The 13,695-nt window shown below is 39.8% G+C and overlaps 1 protein-coding gene across 2 annotated transcripts in view; it reads right to left on the bottom strand.

Moving 5' to 3' along the window:
* Sh3rf2 (SH3 domain containing ring finger 2) overlaps positions 1 to 13,695 on the bottom strand; it is a 136,114-nt gene that overhangs the window by 65,631 nt on the left and 56,788 nt on the right. For both annotated transcript variants that reach the window (XM_070036303.1, XM_070036304.1), the window contains exons 3-4: positions 8,280 to 8,549; positions 5,153 to 5,248 (exon numbers count right to left, since the gene is read on the bottom strand). In XM_070036303.1, the coding sequence (XP_069892404.1) occupies positions 5,153 to 5,248; positions 8,280 to 8,549 (366 nt within the window). The remainder of the gene's footprint in view (positions 1 to 5,152; positions 5,249 to 8,279; positions 8,550 to 13,695) is intronic.

Genomic DNA, 13,695 nt, shown 5'->3' with positions numbered 1-13,695 from the left:
AACATGATAGGTGGGAGGAAGTGGCTATTTTAGGTTGGAAGGTCCAGGAAGACCCTCTGAGAAGGTGACATTTAAATAGAGAAAACAGATAATAAGGAGCTGGCCCTGTGAAAATGGCAAGCGGGACGATTATAAACTACAGGAAAAGTCTTAGGGAATGAGCTATTCTGTTTGAGAAAAAGAGGGAAGAAAGAAATAGAGAAGGATGCGTCAGAACAGATTAGCAAAAGGTAGTAAGAGAGGAGGCATCAGAGAGAGAGAAATAAAAAGAGAGGGAGGGAGGGAAGGAGAGAGAGAGAGAGAGAGAGAGAGAGAGAGAGAGAGAGAGAGAGAGAGAGAGAGAGAGAGAGAGAGAGAGAGAGAGAGAGAGAGAGAGAGGGAGGGAGGGAGGGAGGGAGGGACAGAGAATGTGCCAAGGACCAGATCATACAGGGCCTAGGAGGTTTTATTTTTATTTTCAGTGTAATAGGAAGCCTCTGGCCAGATTTATGTGGAGTGACAGGATCTGATTTACGCTTTGAAAAGCTCATGTTACAATTTGGCGGTTTCTTAGAGTTAAACACATACTTAGCATCTGACCCAGCAATCCCACTCTTAGGTAATTACTCAAGAGAAATAAAAACTTAGGCTCACTCACTGCTATGCAAATGCTTTCCTTTTTCTTTTTTCTTTGAGACTCTCATTAATTGCCCAGGCTGGCCCTAAGTTCATGATCCTTCCACCTCAGTTTCCCAAGTAAATCTCAGTGTTCTATATAGTTGTCAACAATAGAAAATAACCCCGAATGTCTTTCTACTATTAAAAAGGTACAATATCTGTGGTCCATCCATGCAATGGGATGCTGGTCAGCAATGCAATTACTGATACACAAAACCATCTGGATTCATTGCTGTTTAACTATGAACGTTAAAGAAGTTCCATCAGGTATGATCCCATTTTAGGATATTCTAGGAAAAGGAAAGCCATAGGGACAGGGAATAGATTAGCTGTTGTCAGGTACTGAGGGCCAGGGAAGAACTAGCAACAGAGGTGAATCATGGGGGATTTGGAATGCTGGGGTTGGAACTAGTCTGTATCTTAATGGAATGTGCTTATACAACTGGACACACTTATCGAAACTCAGAGAACTGAATTATTACCCCCCTCCCCTCATCTATACACACACACACATCATGTACACACACACACACACATTTTCTTCTTTGTATATAAATTGAGCTCATTGTGAAATGAAGGAATGGGTAACAATATTTGACAAGAAATGCACCTTACTGATGTAACTGTAACTCTGTACAACACCTTTACAACAAAATAAAATAATTTTAAAAATGAACTATTTAAAAAAAAAAAGAGTTCATTGTGGTCATTAATCAGAAGTGCCAGGAGAAATAGGGAGACCAATGAGGAAGATATTGGAAGTTTTCAGGTGGGTTCTGATTTCTACCTGGACTGACAACAGTGCCCTATGTTCCTCTAGAACACTTGTCTCTTTAAGAGAGCAACACATGCTTTTCTGTTTCTTTGTGTGTGCCAGTACTGGGGCTTGAACTCAAAGCCTAGGTGCTAGCTTTTTATCCCACGGCTGGTGCTCTACCACTTGAGCCACAGCTCCATTTCTGGCCTTTTGTGGTTAACTGGAAATATGCATTTCACAGACTTTCCTGCCTGGACTGGCTTCGAACCATGATCCTCAGACCTCAGCTTCCTGAGTAGCTAGGATTACAGGCATGAGTCATGGGCTCTCAGTATGATACACTCTGAATTTAACGCATAATGTGTTTCATAGACATTCACAGCTATAATGAAATAAGGTCATTTTTTTCTGCTTTGACCTATTTGGTCTGGCCCTATGAGTCCCACTATCAGGGCCTTTCTGGCAAGGACACTAACAGAGGGCCTCTGAGCCCGTCTGATTGTCCTTCCAGTGTGAATATTGATCAGCGGGGAAGAGGCCTGCAGGTCTCTTGAAGCAAAATCCTTGAGCTTCATGGATCTCAAGCAGCCCTGAGGGAACAATCTTGACCAGAACAGTCAGAAACTTGATGTTTGTTTCGCTACCTCTTATGCAGGTGCAATTTAAGAAATCAAATGATACATTGACAGGTCAAATTCTGTTTATGAAAAAAGACCCTATCTCCTTTATAAGAAAGCCATTCTTGGGTGACATTCATCAGGATGCATTGTTCACATAAATGGATATGTTGGATTGAAACCCCTTTGTACAACTACTTAAAGATAATAAAAAATGAATAAATAAGAGAATGAATGTAGAATAAAAAGAAAGAAAGCCTTTCTTCTTGGAGCTTCGCATGGCTCTGGCAATTCAAGGCTTAATGAGTTTTCAGCAAGTCCTAGTCTTAATAGAATTACTGGAGTCAAAATTTAAGTACTGTTCGAAAAAGCTCAATTTAGATATCAAGTAATTTTTGAAAAGCAGGCTCCCAGATTAGAGCAAGCACTTGATTATCTTTTCCCACTCCTAGCAATTAGGAGAACAAATGAAGCAATGGCTAGTTGGATGATAATTTGGAGGGTGCTTTAATCACTAATTTTGAAGGTAAAGTGGTAGAAAGAGTATCCGAATGAATAATCATTAAATTAGAAGTTTTGGTTAAAAAGAGTTTCAGAAATGGGTAATAAAATCAGTGGTGTTGTTTCCCCAGAGCTGTGAGAAAGACTTCTAAATAAAGTAGGAGGCCAGGCAAAAATTCTCACTTTTCCTAGGCATCCAATGAGGTGCTAATTGCATCTGATTTCTGACCCAGAAGAAAATTGCCACACTACCGATCTCGGCATGTGTACCAGTACGGGGGGTGTCCTTCTTCTCCCCTGTCCTCCACTCTTTCAATGTCCTATGGAAGTTTTGGAAATGTTCTTTGTTTTCTATCTCTTACTCTTAGCCACTAATGTCTAATTGAGCCATGCATTAAGTGACTACTCTTGTTGTTGTTTTCTTTTCCTTTTTTAGAGTATTTTTTTCCATCTGAGCCAGATGTGGTGATGCACGCCTGTAATTCCAGAACCAAGGAGATCCAAGCAGCAGGAACAAAACAATTGAGGCCAGCATGGGTTACGTAGTGAGTTCAAAGCTAGCCTGGGTTACATGAAACAGAGGAGAGGGAGGGTTGGTAGCTGAAGCCTTGTAATCAAAATGAATTGGGAAGTGGAAATCAGAGGCTGAGATTTGAGGCCAGCCTGGGCTTAAAAGTTTGGGAGGCCCCATCTGAACCAACGGCTTGGGGCAGTGGGTTGTGCCTTTAATCCCAGCTATAGAAGAAGCTCAAGCCCAGTGGCTTGTGCCTATCATGCCCAAGTAAAAGGATCACAGCCCAGGCTAACCCTAGATTGGACTCCGACATAAAGTGAGATCCTACTCTGAAATGCAGGGCCTTCTGGGTGTTCGGCAGCTGCATTCCCCTCAAGCTATTTCTAGCCCTTTTGTGGGGAGTTCTTTTGGCTCTTGCACACTGCATCTGCTCCTCCTGCAAGGTTCCTAAACATGCTGCCTCTGCTCTGAAATGCAACTTCCTCCTCTCACCTGTTTAACTCTAGTCATGTCTGACCTTGGCTTAAGTGTCATCTGCTGAGCCCCATTAAGGTAAGCAGCACACCATCACCCTCTAATGATTCTCTGTACTTAACTCTGCGTCATTCACCACATTAGTAATTACTTAAATATCTGAATCCACGGTCTCAGAGAGCCCAAACCATCTTGTATCTTTAGTTACTGCATGCCTCAATTAGATGTGAATGGCTTAGATTAAGAGATAGAAAACAAAGGACATTTCCAAAGAGACTATAGGAAATCACAGAAATGTAGGACAGGGGACAAGAAGTACTCAAGAAGGACTCAGTTCTGATACACATGCCTTGATCCGTGGTGTGGAAATTTTCAGTCACGATCTCCCATCTCTAGAACTCAGCACAGGACCTAATGTAGGAGGCACTCAATGAAAAATTACGTGAGTGACTGACTATATATTTAGAACAGATCATATTGAATGCTGTCCTTCTCCTCCTCCATCTTCCTCCCTGTAGCCTCCTCCTCCTCTTTTCCTCCTCCTCCACATCATCATCACCTAAAGTACTGGTGATTGAAACCAAGGCCTGATGCATGCTAGGCAAACACTCTACAACTGGAGCCATGTGCCCAAATATTTTATTTGAGTTTTGTTCTTGAGATAGACCCTGATTGGCCTGAAATTCATGAGCAGCTGTAATTCTAGGTCTGAATCACCTTGCCTGCCTTGATAATTGAGAGGGGTCTTGATAGATAACATTTTCCCCAGGCTATCCTTGAACAATGATTATCCTAACAAAGTAAATGAGACTATAGGCATGTATGACTATATCCAGTTGGGTTCTAAAGTTTCTCTGACAACTTTCAAGGTTTTTTTTTTTTAATTTACTTGTTAACCTATTTTTTTTTTTGTTTGACTACATTTCTTTTGCTGGTGATTCAACCCAGATTGATTCATTGATTGATTTTTATTTTTTTTATTTAGAACTCTGAGCCTGGGCGCTGTCCCTCAGCTCTTTAGCTCAAGGCAAGCTCTCTACCACTTGAGCCACTGCACCATTTCTGGTTTTCTGGTGGTTAATTGGACATAAGAGTTTCACAGACTTTTCTGCCTGGGCTGGCTTTGAACCAAAGATCCTCAGATCTCAGCCTCCTGAGTAGCTAGGATTATGAGCCATTGGTGCCTGGCTTCACCCAGATTTATATACTTGCTAGGTAAATTTTTATTTAGTTTTAAATAAAGTTCTTATTTGTTAGCTAGCTTATGAAGTAAAATAAACATGATAAAATGTTCAGAGAAGAAATAAAAAAGTGTTCTGCTAGGTGTTGGATATTTTGTTTGGTTTGGGCCATACTTTTGAATTCAGGGCCTTGAACTTGTTAGGCAGGTGCTCTGCCACTTGAGCCACACCTCCATCCTTTGGTTGCTGAAACATTATGGATCAGTGTGGGTTATAAAGCTGAGCTTTATAAAATGAGTAGAATGTGAACAGGTAGGAAGCACTGACCAGGTGTATCGGGATTACAAATGTGTGGTGTCTTTTCTTAAGTCTTGGGTTAGATCTGAAACAAGCCTCTGTCAAACAGGAATTTCTGTCAGGTATTTCTGGGTAAAGAAAAGGACTCACATACCTCCACAAACAAGATAGGGAAAATGCCCACTTTGTCTCCTAACTTTCCTTCTGCCCAGTTCTCATCCACTCTGCTGATCACAGTGATGATGTCATCCTGAAAGAGAAAGTCACGTGATCAGCCTTTCTCCTCAGCTTCCAAATGGTGAAAACATCCAGTAGCAATCAGTCCAGATACAAGGAATGTAGCTCTTGAATGAATTGCCTAGGAGATCTTCTTACTAAAATGGACTTTCTCCATAACCAGAAATATTTAGGTAATTAGGACAAGAAGAGGAGTAGAATTACTTTGGAGGCTCAGTGGACTCCAGTAGGAAAACTTGGAAATGTTCATAATTTCAATAACCAGCAGAATCCCAGATTCTCCTTTAAATTCATCTGGAGGAGAAGTTAAAAATGAAGCCATCAAGGAGACATATTTGAGCTTGACAAAGAGAATAATGAACTTCATTCTCATTCTGATGACTTTCAGAACCTATTCAGTTTCAATATATCAAACATACAGCATATTTTATTCAAATTTTTTAAATTACGAAAAGATCATATGTAAATTTCTAGAAACACTTGGAACTATGGATAAGCAAAAAGTTCATCTACCACCATAGAGAGAACCACTGTTAACAGCTTGGTTAACATATTTTCCTCTACGTTTTTAACATATCAGTATAAAAGATAACATATATATTGATTTTTATTTTTTTCAAAAATATGCATGCATGAATTAAAGTGCATAGATTTTAGGTGCAAAGCTGAAGGAATTTTGATTATAGACATAAAACCCCCATCTAGCTCAATATACTAAATCCAGTGTCCATGAGTCAGCTTTGTGTCTTTCCTGTCCCTAAGTACTTTGACTTCTAGTACTGTACATTCACTTACCTGTTTTTGTACTTCCTACAAAGGAAGTCACCATATAAGACGTAATGTCTTCCTACTTAATATCTTTTGATGTTACAGACACCTTCCCATGTACATACATATTCATTAAATCTTATCTGTATCTTTGTCCATAAAGACTTTCTGGGGACATAAAACCTTTTATCTCATACCCTAATCCTAAAATCCTAAAATCACTACTATACTATACATTTTAAGCTTCCTTTGTCTTAGTATAATTTGCAAATTTATATTTGTAGTTTGTCATCTCTTTCCATTATAAGACCATAAACTCCATGTGTGCAAGGCCATTGTCTGTTTGGTTCACCTAACATTGTGGTCTCCTTCAGTAGGTATGCAATAAATATTTCTGGAAAATATCCATGCATGAAGGAGTAAAGACACACATAAATAAATGTCTGAGTAATGGAAATAGAAAGCCCTAGGAAAAGAGCCACTTTGGCAGGGGGATCTTGAGTGTCCTTTTGATATGCTTGCTGAGTTTAAGATGACCACAGATTGCCTAGGGAAGCCTCAGCATTCCACAGCCCTCAAAATCAGCCAAATTTTCTCTTCTGGTCTTTTGTCATAATTTTCCATTGATGTGTCTGTTTCTTCCATCAGACTGACAGTTCCATGAAGGTAGGGAGATTGGCTCATCACTTTGTTCCCAGTGGCCAACTGGACACCTGACTGGGCTCAAGGAATGGATGTGTGGAGTGTTTCTATTTGCAAATTGCTGGCAAAGGCCAAGGAAGCAGATAGTGTTTCTTGCCTATGTCTCCAAAGTGCAGTGTCTAATGCCTGGCACAGAGTAAGTATTCAATATATATATATTTAGTTGAATAATCCCTCTAACTGTAGTCTAAGTATAAACTTTATAGTTTGGGCTGTAGAAAGATTTTCCTTAGGAGTCTTATTCTGAATTATGATCTTTATTATTTTGCAATATGAAGAACAATAAACTTATCAAATTTGGGTACTCAAGAAGGATAAGGAGTACTCAAGACAACCAACCCACTTTCTGATACATGTGTCTTGATCAGTGTTGTGTCAATTTTTAATCACAATCTTGTATCTCTAGAACTCAGCACAGGACTTGATCTAGGAGGCACTCAATAAACAATTACTTAAATATCATTTTGAAATTAAATCTCATTTATGAATTAAATCTCATTTCTGGTAGTGACAGAATACAAATATTTTATGAAACAAAAGGCATTTCTTGGGCCATTGTAACAGCTCTTGCACTCGATTAGCCTTCTTATCCTAGGTAGCAAAGAATGAAAATAAAGGGGGTGGGGGGAGGATGGGATGGGAAGGGGAAACAAGGGAGGAGGCTACAATGCTTGATAAGAAATGTACTCATTATCTTGCCCATGTAATTGTAACCCCTCTCTACAGTATTTTCACAATAAAAAAGAAAGAAAGAAAGAAAGAAAGAAAGAAAGAAAGAAAGAAAATAACTCCAACTTTACTTTCTATGGCAGAATTTGAATGTATAGAATAACTAATTCTGAATGCCAAGACAAAGTAGTCTAGATTTGTAGGACTATCTTGCAAACAGTGAAGAGCTGTGTGATAAAACAGGAGGTCAAAAAATCTTAGAGCAAATAATGTGCTTGTAGACTATTATCTTGTAAGTGGTTATGTGTAAAGTTATGATTATGTTATTACATGTTTGAATACTATGTTTACAGCAAAATAGAATGTCATAGATGAGTGGAATTAGGTGACCATGTGAATCAGCAAGAATACCCTTATTAAGAAAAGTGAGGGAAGGGGTGGTTTGGGAAGGATGAGGGAGAATGATGAAAAGGCTGACATTGATCAAGATGAGTTGTATTCATAAACTGCTTTGTTGAAGGGCAGCGCCTTTGTACAACTATTTAAAGACAATAGAAAAAGAATACCCTTGTGTGTCAAAGAGATAAGAATTTTGCATAGTACATTATTAGACCATGTTTTAGTTTCTGTCTACGTATTTGCTTCTTCCTTTTCTATCCCCAGTGCCTTCAAAGAATATGTGATCAAAAAGCATTGTAGAATGCATGAATGAATGTGTGGATACTTATTTTGGTGATCAAAATAGATAAAGCTTAAAGATGTCTACAGAACAGTTGGTTTCACTGGAAATTTACTTCCAAGTAGTTAGAATTGTACCACACACAGTAGTTAGTTTTATATGCACACACACACACACACACACACACACACACACACACACACACACACACGCCCCAGAATATTACCTTGAGGAAGCTCAGACAGTCCTGGTCCTCACTCTTCCCCCTGTCCCGTAGGTCGAAGTTGTACAGAGCCCTGCAGAGAGGGGGTGGCTGGGGCAGTTGCTTGAGGACTTCCACGGAGCTGACTGGGAAGATGCCACTGAGCCCATTGATCTCTCCCTGGTACCAATTTTCATCCAGTTGTTTCCGGAGGAGAATAACATCTCCCTTATTAAAGCTCAGGTCGCCAGGATTCTGCCCTCTGTAGTTGTATAAGGCCTTGGCTCGAGGCACCTGCCAAGGCACACAGACCAGTAAAATACAAACTTAGTTTTGAGGCTGGAGGAAAAAAGGTGTCATATTAACAGCTAATTATGACGCTCACTATGTGCTAATTGTGTGAGTGTGTATACGTGTGTATTGGCTATTTCAATGTAGGTAGACTCTCATTATCTCCATTTATCAGAGCAACTGAGCAAAACAGAGTGGTTTAGTAACTTGTGAGAGGTGATAGTTGGGAAATCGTAGGTTTGGGTTCTGAACTCAAGCTACCAGATGCTCTGTCTCTTGTCCTCATTCATGATGCCAAGAACCAGAATTTGGGCTTGACTCTGTGAACTTGTGTGAGTGGTGAACTCTGGATCTGCACCGACTTGGAATTCTGGCTCCACTGTTTCCACTTACGTCATTAAGGTTGTTTACTTTTTCTTACACTTATACTCATTTGGAAAATGGGATTTTAATTGCATGCCTAACCTATTAGGATTTTTGTGAGGAATAAATATTCATAATGCATTTACCATCTTGCATATAGTATGTGCTCAATAAATGTCATCCTTTCTTGTCAGCATTTGTAATAGAGGGCTAATGACGCTGGTTCTGCCCAGTTGTTAGTACTGATGGTAAGAAAATGGTGATGCAAACCACCTGAAAATAGCAAGTGCTGTCTGAGACTATAGTTTGTCTTCAGCCTTGTCTAGAAATTATAAGTCTCAAAGAGTTTAGATCATTAGGATGTTCAACTGAGAGAAAGAACAATTAGTTTGAAATCAATCATTGATTTTTTAAAAAAATAAACCATCTCAGAAATCATCACATTTGTCAAATTGGTTGTCTCTCTGAATAATTAATTCAGTAAAATGCATTTTTTCTAGTTGAAATTGGTTTTCTCATACAGAAATGGTCTCACACGAGTCTTGCTTGCAATCAGCTTAGCAGTCTGATAGTTCCCACAATTTGGGTAGAACCCAAAGCCTCTCTGTCCACTGGGATTGTATTTTATGTGGGATCTCTGAGCATCTCCTCTCACGGTGGCAGGCTTGCATAATGGAGTTTAGGGAGACATTACTTTAGGTCTTCAATGAACCGCTCAATCTACAAGGCTCTTTTGGAGAGAGAATCCATGCAGAAGAGAGGTAGAGACAAGACCTGATATGCTTTTGCTTCTGGAAGTGGAACTGGGGATGCAGTGAGGAGAGTAAGGGGCAAGAGAACCACAGGAATGGAATCCATCCTGGAGAAACTGGTGCACAGATAGTAAGTCAAGTAGAGTTGCTGATCATATATCCATAGAATGAAAAACTCTCAGTCATTACCATTGCTAATATTGATCTATAATGCATGGCCATGTCACTCATAATGTACTGTCACATGTAATAGGAGAAATTCACTGCACTCATGTTGCCAGGTGCCATTGGCTTATGCTTCTAACCCTAGCTACTCAGGAGGCTGGGATCTGAGAATTGTTATTTGAAGCCAGCCCAAGCAGGACTCTCATCTCCAATTAAACAGCAAAAAGCTGTAAGTGGAGCACATGCACATGCACCCCCCCCCACAGTGTGTGTGTGTGTGTGTGTGTGCATGCACACACACACAGATAGAGATTACCTAAATGTTAATGAACATGCTAGATGTCTGTAACAAAACATTGAGTAATTACTTCTGGACAGTGAGATTAAAAAATGACTCTAAGTATTCAGCTGTGTTTTCTTATGTTTCTACAATGTTATACTCACATCATCTATTGAACAATGATCAAGATGTACTGTAAACATAAATAAGCACGTTGAATTGGAATTCTTTTGTACAACTATTTAAAGATAATTAAAAATGATTAAAAATAGGCACAAAAGATAACACTGGTTAAAAGACAATGCAAAGGAGCTGAGGGTCAAGGAGTGGAAGGTATGGACAGAATTGAGGAACAAAACAAGCCCAGCTGAGTAGTCTGAGCAAATAAAGGAACAACTTTTTAATTTTATTCTTTTCAGACAGATCTCACTATGCAGCCCATGCTGACCTCAAACTCTGTCTAAGCCAGATTGGCTTGGAACTTGTGAACTTCCTGCCTCATATTCCCAATTGCTGGGCTACAGGCGTGTACCACCATGACTGACTGGCATCTATCCTTTGGGGGCAAGATTGTCTTTACTTGAGAAATAAGCAGATAAAACCAGGATAAAAGCAGGTGATTTGAGGGAGTGATCCAAATCTATTAGCCTCGTAAGTATGGATATATCTGGGAATAACAATTGTCCTTCCATATTCTTTCTTCCAAATTTTCATTGTAATACAAAGCATACTTCCCTGGGTATATGATTACCTGAAACTTTTGTTTGTTTGTTTTTGCTTGAACTCTGGGCTTGAGTGCTGTCCCTGAGCTCCTTTTTGCTCCAAGCGAGTGCTCTACCACTTGAGCCACAGCACCACTTCTGGCCTTTTCTGTGATTAACTGGAGATAAGAGTCTCACGGATTTTCCTACCTGGGCTGACTTCGAACCATGATCCTCAGCTCTCAGCCTCCTAGGTAGCTAAGAGCCACTTACAATTGGCATACCTGGAATTTTGACTGGTCATATTTCCCAGATTCCCTGGCAGGGGAGTTCTGACCCATAGATAGAAGCAACCTTAACGGAGGGTCCTTACTCTAGAGAGACTGATTTTCTCTTTCTCCATCCTGCTATATGTAGAGAGAAAGCATGGCTCCTGGAGCTTTGGCTGTCATTTTGAATGAGGTGGAAGGCCATTTCTGAACTGGAGAGGAAGAGATGTGTCTGGCAGAGCTGCCATACTCATCCCAGACTACATAGCTTCCAGATTTTGTCTAAAATTTATATAAACTTCCATCTTGCTTATGCATTATCCTTCAGGATTTTTTTTAAACAAAAGATAAAGAGGGCTGGGAAGGTGGCTCAGTGGTAGAGCGCTTGCCTTGCATACATGAGGCCTGTGTTCCATTCCTCAGCCCCACATAAACAGAAAAAGCCGGAAGCGGCGCTGTGACTCAAGTGGTAGAGCACTAGTCTTGAGCTGAAGAGCTCAGGGACAGCGCCCAGGCCCAGAGTTCAAGCCCTATGACCAACCAAAAAAAAAAAAAAGAAAGAAAGAAAAGGAAAGATAAAGAAAGAATCCAAACCCTTTGGCTTTGTATAATAGCAAATATACCTATTCCTGATAATTTTTGTTTCTTCCTGCCAGATACTAGCATCTGACAATATATTCTATTTCTCTTTCACTACTTAATCATTACACTTTGACATGTGTATTTATTCTAATTCTAAAAATTAGAAAACTATGGATCAGAAATATTAACAATTATCCACATTAATATGGCTAAAAGGTGATAGGTTTAGGGATTTGAACTCAGGACTCTCCTCAAACCTAAGTTCTTTAACCACTAAGTCCAAGTTTCTCTGAAAGAAATTTGTCATTGATCTGTACTAGAATACTGGGAAAGGCTGAAAGTACAAATCTTCCAATTCTTTTCCTGATCTATGTTATCAGAATCTGTCAAAGTGGGATCTCTATAATGCCATTTTGGTTGTGGTTATTAAGCTTCTCCCATACCCAAGACCAATGCTACTGGTTTAAGTTACACCACATTTTAATTCAAATGAAAGCAATGGAATCTTGATATAAACTTTGAAAGTTGGTAACCTACTTTCTTCTTTTTCTCCTTGGAAGATATTCCAGTGCTAGTGACTTGCATACTTTAATGAGTACTGAGAGAGTGTATTAAACCAAAATTGTATTAAGTGCTTCAATTCCCCTAAAGATGCCTAAACTGTGAAACCTGAGTGGTCTAATTGCTTATTTTATCCATTGTCTTTTACCCATCTCCCCTCAACACAGGAAAGTACTGGGGAGCCAATTATAAATTCTCTATAAGACATGAAGATGACTCTCTTCATCTCCTTCTCTTCATTTTGGATAATCCAGCCCTTGGCATTCTTAGTTTTGTAGTCACAGCTATAGGAAACATTGGCTTCCAAGTACAGACAAGGGTGGAGAGAAGAAGGGAGGACAGAAGAAGGCAGGAGAGAGAGGGAGATGAGAGTGTGTGTGCAAACAAGTGAATGGCTCTGAAGATAGAAGTCTAAAATTACGGGCCTTCTGCCAGGCCATTGAAAATTTTCTGACATTGTATGCTCTGCAGTTTTTACACACTATCTATGTGACTTCTGTACCTCTGCTTGTGTGTTCTTTCCTTGCCTAAAATCTTACAACTTCAACCCCCAAGGAAGCAGGTGGCGTTTCCCTGTCTTACTGATGAGGAAACACGTTCTGAAATGGTTGAATGTCAGCAGACAAGGTCAACAGCCAGTGGATGCAGACCCAACGATGGACTTAGGCTTATTTGACCTTAAAGCCCCAGTGCATCTGTCAGCTCATTGTCTTCCCTCCAGCTAAAGTCACCTAGTATGTTTTCCCATCATGAAACTCATTGAGGGCTGTTTTGTAATCAAAATCTGAATAGAGGGTGAATGCAATTTGCTTGCTGCTGGCTACATTAGCATGAATTATTGAACTCTAGAGCTCTCACATAAAAGTTAAGCACCTGAAGAGACTCAGCTGGTTGATTCTATCCGGTCCTCAACTGTTCTCTCCAGGGAAAATGATTTCACATTCCATATCAACTATTACCCATTACTGTTGGTAGCATTTTTTTTTATCACTCATACATGTTTTCTGCCTCTGCAGGTACAAGGGTGAGGGGAATAGGGTAGGGGAATAAAGTGGTGTGGAGGATTTACTGTTAGATTATTACCAACCTGTATTCTTAGTGGTTTCCAGAAAGACAAGGGGAAACTTCTATGTGACTGTTCCTTCCTCCCTCCCTCCCTCCCTTCCTTCCTTCCTTCCTTCCTTCCTTCCTTCCTTCCTTCCTTCCTTCCTTCCTTCCTTTCTTTCTTTCTTTCTTTCTTTCTTTCTTTCTTTCTTTCTTTCTTTCTTTCTTTCCCTCTCCTTCCTTCCTTCTTTCTTTCCTTCTTTCTTTCTCTTTCTCTCTCTCCTTCCTTCCTTCCTTCCTTCTTTCCTTTCTTTCTTTCTTTCTTTCTTTCTTTCTTTCTTTCTTTCTTTCTTTCTTTCTTTCTTTCTTTCTTTCTTTCTTGCTTGCTTGCTTGCTTGCTTGCTTGCTTGCTTGCTTGCTTACTTGCTTGCT

This window comes from Dipodomys merriami, unplaced genomic scaffold (assembly GCF_024711535.1).
Source record: "Dipodomys merriami isolate MVZ:Mamm:240054 unplaced genomic scaffold, mDipMer1.0.p SCAF_27, whole genome shotgun sequence".
NCBI lineage: Eukaryota > Metazoa > Chordata > Mammalia > Rodentia > Heteromyidae > Dipodomys > Dipodomys merriami.
Note: the sequence above shows the minus strand (reverse complement) of the source record. Positions and strands in the feature narration are given on the sequence as shown.